The following is a 10,211-nucleotide window of genomic DNA, read 5'->3' as shown; positions in this document are numbered from 1 at the left end:
ATATAGATTTAATACTATTCTACCTAGTACATTCTACCTATCGAATGGGTTATTTCTAAGAAGTATGAATTAACATCATTTAAATTTATGTAGATAAAATATTAAAATTATCTCATACATTTTGAATAATACACAATGCAATATAATTATATTAATGTTTAAGGTTCATTCGTTACAAAAACTGTTTATTTTCTATTTGCTTTCACGAGTGGCATTCAAAAAAATCAACCGCGAAAAATTCGAATTTTTCAGTGATGGCTTTCAACGATGGTCGGTAACAGCAAACAATTAGAATGGTTTCAGTCGATAAACTCGTTCGCGAAATTCGGAAACACGAAGGTTTACGGGTAGATATTGCATGGAACGACTTTAAGCCGACGAAAGGTTTCTAAATAGGTGGCTAGAAAAGTGTGAAAACCGATCTCGCAGGGTCTCGTAGCATCGCATTGCGGAACGCCCGAACTAGAGGGGGGCACGGCTCTCTCGTGGACGATATATATACATATGTATATCTCTCCACATTTATACGATTATGTATACATATATATTTATGTCAGCAAGGTAGTGTGCTCGCGGATCGTGCGTGCAGAAGCGCTTAAATATTAATCACGTTACGAATGTTTTTGACCGAGTGACGCGCGCTTGCTAGACGGGACCGATTATCGAGATGCCACGGATGTATGAGCGTAGCGAAAATGGAAGTCCGTGCTAAATACGGACCGCGCAACTTGCAAATAAGCAGCACCGATGGACGCGGCCATGTTTTCTGGTAGCAGAAATCTTACCCATTAATAATTCGTTAATCGTCGACCACGAAGTGGAGCGTGCAGAATGCCGAAATGCGATGTGAGGGCGAGATATCTACCAGCCACGTTCGCCTGGACGGTCTTACTCAGCACCACGACACTGTTCTTCTGTTTTCCGTAAGTTCCTCACGCACGTCTGTCTACCTCTCGTGAGAGGCCGCAACGGTTTGCTCTCCTGTTTTCATTCTCTAGACTTTGCTCCAGTTTAATCACGCCACGCGTTTTACCATGTCAATTCGCTTTCTATCCTTTAGATGCCAGTATTATGTGTTCCAATGGGGAACGTGGGTACCTGCGCTTCAAGGAGTCATCACCTTTTTCGTATTGGCAAACTTTACGCTAGCAACCTTCATGGATCCAGGCGTCATACCAAAAGGTATGTCAGTATGTAAAACCACTGTATTGTCCAACACGTATGCTAAGTTTCAAATTCAAATTCAAATTGTTTATTATAGCCTGATTTGGCTATCTATACCTTTCTTGTACATCAGTTAGCCTTTACATTGTTTCTTACATTCCATTTTTTTACACGTCTTATATTCCACTTCTCTACATGTCCCATGCTCCATTTCCTTACATGTCTTCCATTTCATTTTTCTATATATCTATCGGGGACTGCATGCCCTCCTATAGCTGGGGCATCTCGGGTTTGCTATATCCATACTGTAGCTGCAGTCACTCCCCCATGCTACAGTCCCTGAGGAGATGTTTTAAATTTCATTTATGAAAGAGATAAATTTTCTTTTAAAGCGACTTCCGACGAAGATCGAGACGACGATTTTCGTGCTCCCTTGTATAAAAGCGTAGAAATCAATGGTATTACGGTTCGCATGAAATGGTGCGTTACATGCAAGTTCTACAGACCTCCTCGTTGTTCGCATTGCAGCGTTTGTAATCAATGCATTGAGGTTTGTAATTGATGTAATTTTGATATTGTGATGTCAGAAATTTTAATGTTCTTTATTATTTTCAGACTTTCGATCATCACTGCCCTTGGGTGAACAACTGCATCGGTAGGAGGAACTACAGATTCTTTTTTTTCTTTCTCTTGTCACTCAGTTTCCACATGCTCAGTATATTCGGACTTTGCCTGTATTTTGTATTGGAGCGCAAACAACGGCTGGGTGAAGTGGACACAATTGTCGCGTATCCTTCTAAATTAATCATATCGTGCAAATACTCTGATATTGATACATTACAATTTGCATTGTATAATCCTTAAATTTTTAAATAGACTCGTACTCATGGGTGTGGTTATACTCTTGTTCATTCCAATTTTTGGACTGACCGTCTTTCACGCAATACTTGTTTGCAGAGGACGTACAACAAATGAACAGGTAACGGGTAAATTTAACGGCGGCTACAATCCTTTTTCCCGTGGTTGCTTTCACAATTGCTGTTATACGCAATTTGGACCACAATACCCCAGGTAATACGACAACTAATCGTAATGTGTAAGTGGAAGTCAAATGGAGTCAATAAACAATCGAGACATTTCTACCGTTTCAGTTTTATTAAGCCTGAAAAGTATTCAGGGAAACGACGCGGAGCTTGTACATCTGAGATATCGACTATAGGCAGTGAGAACCAGGTAAAAACCTACATGGATAGCAGCAATGGTGTTAGAAATGCCAGTTCAAATGCTTACAATAAGGTAAGAGCTAGTGCAACTTTGCTTGATACTTCTGACACTACGTATGAGAAGATTTTACAACTGTAAATAGCACTTCCTCTCTAGCATGGGATTTGTATACTTCTTCTATGTTCATCTACCAGCTGTATGTAGCGGTGCAATTCACTTGGCTTCCAAACTTCCTTTCCTGTGCCTAGAAGCTTTATTATAATATCTATATATATCATAAATTGCAAGTTGTAGTGCATTCTAGTGTATTTAGACGACATTTCTTGCACGGTTTAACTATCTTCACGCCTCTATTTATTAATTTTAAGTTTATTTATGTAGAGTACAATATCAAGCAGTGATTCCTCTTATCTGTAATACCCCATTCGGAATGCTGGAGAGATGCGGTCACCGCCTGTTTAGTTCCCTGTCCCTTATTCATCCTGGTTAAACGTCAGTATCCCTAAGAAATATGTGTAATATATGTCAGTGTTTTTTAAACTATGATCCACAGACTCTTAGGTATGTGCAAACATGCTAGGAGGGTGCGTTTTATTCTTATTAAAATCATCCGTTAAGAAGGTTTCTATCATCAGAAACAACATAAGAACATCAAAAGAGAAGGTGGAAACTACAGTGTGCACAACATCACATTTAGGTCCTCCTTCCAACTCACAATTAATATATTTAAAACTTTCAAAATTGCGAAGTGTTGAATTGCTTCGAATACTATTCGATATTAGAAATTTAAAAAAAAACGGTAATGTGTTTTCCTGATTAATTTTACAGATAAAATCGGACTTGCCTGTATAATAATCTGATCAGGAGACGCGGTAGTGTCTCCGTCCAAGTTCAAACGCTACCAAGTATCGTATTGTATACTAAGGAGTCTGCAAGACGAAGTTTGTGAAACGCTGACATATCATAATAGAATTATAACAATTAACAAACATATATTAAAGGATCGTAACAACGTAAATAATATCATGTATCGTTATTGTTTTCAGTTGTCTCCTGGACGAGATGGATCTGATACAGACATGGAACCCACCGCGTCTCAGTCCGCGGATTGCGAACCCACACCTCCGCTACAAAGACATGGTTCCAAAAGCAATTTCTTCCTGCCACCTGTGGAGAACAGTGAATCTCCCAGGCACCCACCACCGTCGCAACACCGCCATCCAATACCATACACCAGAGGCAGCCCTCATCCAAGGCCAAGGTAATAAAAACAACAACAGCAAATGGTGTTACGTTTGCTAATGTCTTTTCTAATACACGTAAGGTACGTTGTCACTACCTATAGGGGTATGAACGACTCACGAAGCCACACGCCCGACCCTTTATCACCGGAAGTGAGCAACTCGGCCGTCACAGCTTCCCAAAGAGGTCAAGGTCAAGGGGGTGCTAGTCCAACAACACAACGGATTAAAGCTATTGGGGTACCGACTCCACTTGCCATTTCCAGTCCTATGCGCAGGTACACTATGCTCTTCATTTTAACAAAAGTATTTAAACAAATTGTAACGAATATGATGAACGTAACGTACAGTGTTCAACATAAATATCGGTGCAGAGCGATTTTTGGAATAAAGCTAGTCGTAGATGTGATAGAAATAATTGAAAACTTTTTTTATGTTAAAGTAATTATTGGCAGGCGCTATAAAATAATTACAATAGGCTGTATGACGATAAAATAAGCGCTGACAATACCGAGTATAGTCGGCGCTAGAATCCACAGCTCGTCACGTGAATGCCGACTATATTTGGCGTTAGTACTGAAAAGGATAAACATGCAATGGTCCTTTTACGTCTACAACTGGTTTTATTTAGAGTACTGTGTCAATACTTATGTTCGACACTATATCTCGAGAAAAGGTTTGCAAGTATAGTAAAATTGTACAATTCTTACGTGATAAGAAAAAAGTTAACGAGATATTCCGTGAACACTTGAAACACCTTTTCGGAGTATTGAATTTCTTAGATGTACTACTTCCTTTATTTTTCTTTTTGTAATTGTATCCCGCGGCATTTTTTTTATGATGCACAAAATATTTGTTTCGACGTAGAGAGCAAGAGGGAAGCGCCACACTAGTAACTAGTTACATTGCATTTATCGAGCACGCTGCCAATACGAAGTGAACTTGTCAATCTCCTTTATTCAATATTCCTGTTTGCTACCTCTCGATATGATGTGAAGCCTGTTTACTTCGGACTCCCTGTATCCCTCACTACGAACACGTCACTCTTGCTCTTATTCTTTTCTTCCTGTTACTCTCACCACTATATATCTATCTCACCTTCCGAATGACGAAGGAACATATGACAGAAAATGTAAAAAAAATGAGAAAGAAACCGTTGCGCGACGTAGATCACTATTAATATCGTAGAGAATTAGTTTCTCTGCATGTATATATTACGAGATATGTGGTATATAGATAAGTTTGTGTCCCACTGCAGGGGGTGGTAACTGCAAGGAGCTGCTTTCTACCATCATGTTGCAACCTACTGCAGGTAAACACGAACTTCATCCTACGAGGACATATCGTAGTTTAAAGTTACGCTTTCTTGCATACATTACATAAATACATGTGTATATATATATATATGTCTATAATATATATATATATATATATAAAGGAGAAGCATACATACTCAAATCTATATATATTTATATGTATATATATGTATATTTATATACACATATATACATATATTGACACATGTATCAGTCGTCCAACACGCAAGTATAAACGTCCACATATGTATTTCCTAGGTTTCGCTATACCTTTTTACGTTTTCTTGGATAGATGCTAATTTTATAATAGGAATGATGCGCTGTTCTCTCTCTCTCCTGTATGTCTCGCCAAAGCCGTATTTGTATGGCTACTATGCTCAAGCACTTGCATATATATACGTATATACAGGATGCGAGAAAAGTTTGGAATGTTTTTTTATGTTGAATATCTTCCAAATAAACTTTCTTTTGTATATATGTTTATTAGTTGTTGGATTTGTTATGCTTTTGATTTGTTGGATAATTATCCGTCTGATGGTATATGCAGTGTATGCAATTTTGTTTTATTTTTAAATGTCAGCTAGTCGCAAAGAAGTTTATATCTTTGTTATTTTCTTACATTTACGCAATTGACATCAAATGTTATTGCATGAGCGTGGTGCTCAATTCCACATATGAATCCAATTTTCTTATGAAAAATTTTTCGATATTCAGCACATCCAGAGAAATATTACTCGTTTCCCATTTCAGAAATAGTAATTGTCTTCATATTAAAATATTCTTAGTTGGTTTCTTAATAACGTTACTAAAATTAATACGTTTATATTTTTATTCTCTAGAAGATCGTAGATAAACGATATAGGATTCCATTTTAAATATGACAATCAGAGAAATTTCTTTTTTATTACTATGTTTGTCTTTGTGAATAGTTTACTGCGCTTTAAACAGTTTTTTTAGAGATAATCCCCTACTCCATATCTGAAGTATCGGTGGCATGTATGTACGTACGAATGTATGTTGATCTCTAGTTTGCTTTACATCTCAGATATGATTTATTAGAAAATCATGAAATTTGGTGTGGTGAGTTCTATATGTCCAGGCTTTGATGCCATTAAATTTTTGACAACATTCTGTATATATGGATGTGTATGTTTGTGCGAATACACGTATGTGCGTATGTTGACCTTATTTTGCTTTGTACCTCTGGTTTTTCCAAAAATCATGAAAGTTGGTTTGATATATTGTATACATGAAGCACCAATGTCATTAAATTTTTGGAAAAACATGAATCTAGAAATACCGAAGGTGTCATATTTAGTTTTGTAACATAAAGTTACATCGATAGGCGGCGTTACCAGAAAAGTTATGCAACAATGTTGCTAGCTTTCTCTAACGTTATCATCTTTATTGTTGCGTTTACGAACTTGGATACAAAATCCTCTTTCGAGAACCTTCCAAACATTTATCGTAGCCTGTATATTCATCTTGGTTCACTGTACCATGCATTATGTCAGTTATTGAAAAATTTCAAAGCTGGGATCGTGTGAAAGCTCGATTACTACTAACGACCTGTCTCTTGTTGCAGATCGAATCCAGGTACGCCGACGCAGGTCCGTCGGCCCGATTTTATAGGAGTGAACGACGCGCCGACTTACTACGATGTACAGCAGGGAAATAACCACGGTGTCGGCGCTGCTAGCGGCGCCGTAATCACCGGTTACAGCCCTCAGCGGCGTTTCCTGTCGGAAAGCGAGCTGATACGACAGGGTGTCGACCAGTCGTATTCGAGAACGAACAACACTGTTGACAACATTCGCGAGCTGGCCGGCTCGCCGCAGCGTGGCGTCTACATGTGGAAGGACAACTCGCCAGGCAGCTACCCCGTCCCCCCAGGGCAGACTAACGCCACGACGCACCAGTCGCCTTCGCAGAGACCACCGCCGTACGACTACTACCGTTCCAATCCCACTAGTCCTACGCAACAGTTGTACGCGAATTCGCCTAGGCCAGCGTATCATCCGGCCATGAGAGGCGGCGTAGCGGTCTTCCCACCTCATCAGTCGCCCCAAGTGAAACGAAAAGCCGCAATGGTGACGCCTACCACGCCTACGTCGGGCGACGCTCGACGCAGACCCATGTCCTTTGTCAGAGCACTCGAGATGACAGACTCCATGGAGATGGTGTCTGCGCCAAACGACAATAGATTGCAGCGGCCCACCACACCCACGCCGGATCGGACCAGTGTCTACGACATGAACTATGAGATATCCGTATAGCCCAGCTTTACGGTCTCCGCGCCATCCTGCGGCTGGACGGAGATTGTACAAGAAATGCCGACACTACGCATCTCCCGCTCCAACGAGGAAAGAACAGCGTACGCCGCTTACGAGATATCCGTCTGAATTCGTGTACGATCGACGGTACAAACAAGGGGTGTCGCATTTAAATCGTTCCTCTCGAACGTCTCTTAGAACTAAATGTTATGCGAACGGGAAAGTAAACTCTTCCTCTATCTTCTGCAAATATGTTTAGTGTAAAGGGTTCGAAAGTTTTCTCATGTATCCGTCTCATTTTCATTTGCTAAGTTTCTTCTCATGTATCTATCTCATTTTCACGTGCTAAGTTTCTTTTCAAACAAGAATTAAATGGTTTTGAAAGGGAACGTACTTCGATGCGTGTTCTTTCTTAGGTGAAGACGTACAGAAAATGCAAAGATCAACTTCTTTTTTTTATGAATAGAATTACTAGTATTTTTGGGTGGAATTCGATATAATAATGAATTCTAGGAATAAAAGTAATAGTGTATTTGTATCTCCTTTACATGTCCACCTAGGAAAAGCTACTCGCATCAAATTGTATCTCCCTTCAAAATCATTTGACTTTCGTTTAAAACATTTGCCAGTGTTGTCAACAGTTTTGGAGACATTCATGGGGAACGATTGAAATAGGATACTCTGTACAGTGACTTCGGAGAAACTGCGGGGTGTTGAGATAATAGCGCCCTCGACTGCAGAGTGTCAGCAATTCAGGACCGATTTTGGGGGGTTTTCTTTTGAGTGCTGGAACTGTAAAGACCTGGCCACCTCACGGTGGAATGGTCATGCGAGTGTTAAAAACAGAAAGACATACTACTGCACACTCTACAGAATCATTTTTTAAGAAAAACATTTATCCTTAAACAGAACAGAGTTCCGTGACAGAAAAACAGAAATGAACCTAACCTAGATCCAATACGTACGGTCCTGTAGCGAATAGAGTGCCACTCCGCTGAGAAAAACCTATGAGGTCAACCCTCTTGAAACTGAGCGAATAAGATCATCATATTTGTACCGTCGACTATACGACGCTTCAAACCTGAGCGTTCCGATGCAGCTAGACGTTCCACGTCGAAACGATACTAATCCGGCTGTGGTATCGTCGAGTTCTTCCGGTCCAAATGCTGATCCACGTTATACATATATATCCAGGGTGTGCTAATACTGATGGTTTATCAAAGTGTACATATAGTATTCATACAAGGAAACAAAGAAGTATTAGTGAATATAGGTCTAGAAGTCAACAATCTTCAAGTTAAGAAGAAGAATTCAATTTCGTCTAACGTTAGTCACCCTAAAACATCGTTCACCTTCACAATCAAGACCATAAGAAGCTTCTTATATGAGTTACTTGGTCGCTCAGTCCCTCCATGTCAGTTGGTTCCTTCGATTCGTCTCTTCCAGAGATGAATGAACATAAAGGAAAATAGATAACTTATTTTTTATTAGTTTTATGAGTGCTATACGAGTTGCAAAGCAAAGACACTTGGAAGATCTACCGATACGAAATACAATCTGTTCTAACTCATAAATTGTTGATTCCCAGACTCACGTTTACTAACGCTTATTTTTCTTATTTCCATGAGTACTATATGTATCCAAAACTTGCTCCACTAGTTTTGAAACACCCTGTACTCTGTAAAGATCACGTTAAACGATGCTGACGTTTCCCCGAAGGGGAGGACATCGACGTGTAAAAGTTGTTTGTCCTCGTTATAGACAATGATATGTTCGAATGTATCCAATGTGGAATTGTAAACGATAGGTGATCGTCCGCGGGCAAACCGGGATATCAGTGTCCAATTATTTTCCATAGCGAGTCGCTGACACGGAAAATATATTTAGGTCTTGATTCGCGTTGAACGAGTGGAAAACGGGAACGTGTAGTTTTCAGTTCAACGCCGAGTCTGTCGTCGGCGCAAGACTGTCGTGTCATGTTATTAGGAATATTATTTCGTTTAGACGGTATTTAAAAAGAGAAACGTTCGATTCGGTGTGCATCTGGCTCAGAAAAGTTGTGATGCCATATTCGCGTTACGACAGCTTTCACCAGCGGAGAAATGACCAACCGCTGGTGCTAATATCATACGTCGCGCGTACGTAAAATGGATGCGCAGGAGAGTATTCGCCGTCGACTGCTATGAAATTGAATGTGATCAAATTATTTGAACAGTCTACAAATGATGAATACTTTGTTAATTTGAATTCCATTCCAACTTAAACGTAACAAAATTAAAATTAGTACACAGGTAGTCAGTGCGAGGATTATTATTTAGAATAATATTATTATTTGTTATTAATTGTTACTTATTATAATTATATTTTATAATGATGTTATTCTAAATATTATTCAATCCTTACTTTGATCAAATCACGTCTAATGCCGCTATCAACGAGAATAGTGTCTTCTGCGCATTTACTCTGAGAATCCCTTACTATGGTGTTACTCCTGTGACATCACAACTGTTTCGTTTCCTGATGCACACGAGATAAAACGTGTCCACGTATCAGAGATGGGCAAAGTTTTATTCGGATAATAGTTGACCAATTGAAACAATGTATAGTGATTGAGCAGTTACTGTAACAAATTTTTCTTCGTTCGACACGATATACATAATTCTATTCAGCAACGAATAAAGTTCTTAATCTTTTATTCATTATTCGGGATTTTTATGTAAGTAAGGAATTTTGCCCATTTCCGTTAGCTCAATTCAAACGAAGCATGTTTCCCTGTATAATTCCTTGCAAACCAGGTTGTGTACTCTCAGGCATGGTTTTTACTGAACAAAACTGTTATAAATCACATGGGACATTGGAGATATCTAAAACATATTGCATGGGAATAATACCATGAAAATCATGCACGGAAGTATTGCATGGACCTGCGTGGAATCCTGCTTGAAAACATGCTACATGTAGAACAGGCTTTCTGTATCTCTGAGGGGGGTGGC

The 10,211-nt window shown here is 39.3% G+C and overlaps 1 protein-coding gene across 2 annotated transcripts; it reads left to right on the top strand.

The window, feature by feature from the left end:
• The first annotated feature begins 472 nt into the window (after positions 1-472).
• Positions 473-9,338, top strand: LOC128887085 (palmitoyltransferase ZDHHC8). Of its 2 annotated transcripts, none has more exons than XM_054142558.1 (9): positions 473-923; positions 1,061-1,182; positions 1,557-1,714; positions 1,780-1,952; positions 2,041-2,235; positions 2,316-2,460; positions 3,435-3,649; positions 3,713-3,907; positions 6,531-9,338. In XM_054142558.1, the coding sequence occupies exons 1-9, from the start codon at positions 832-834 to the stop codon at positions 7,219-7,221; spliced, it is 1,986 nt and encodes a 661-aa protein (XP_053998533.1). In that variant the 5' UTR covers positions 473-831; the 3' UTR covers positions 7,222-9,338. The 2 variants fall into 2 exon arrangements, with proteins under 2 accessions (XP_053998533.1, XP_053998534.1); XM_054142559.1 differs by having other exon boundaries at positions 474-923; positions 3,734-3,907.
• The last annotated feature ends 873 nt before the right edge of the window (positions 9,339-10,211 follow it).

Source organism: Hylaeus anthracinus, unplaced genomic scaffold (genome assembly GCF_026225885.1).
Source record: "Hylaeus anthracinus isolate JK02 unplaced genomic scaffold, UHH_iyHylAnth1.0_haploid 11985, whole genome shotgun sequence".
NCBI classification, from domain to species: Eukaryota; Metazoa; Arthropoda; class Insecta; order Hymenoptera; family Colletidae; genus Hylaeus; species Hylaeus anthracinus.
The sequence above is the reverse complement of the archived record's forward strand: the minus strand, read 5'-3'. Positions and strand labels throughout refer to the sequence as shown.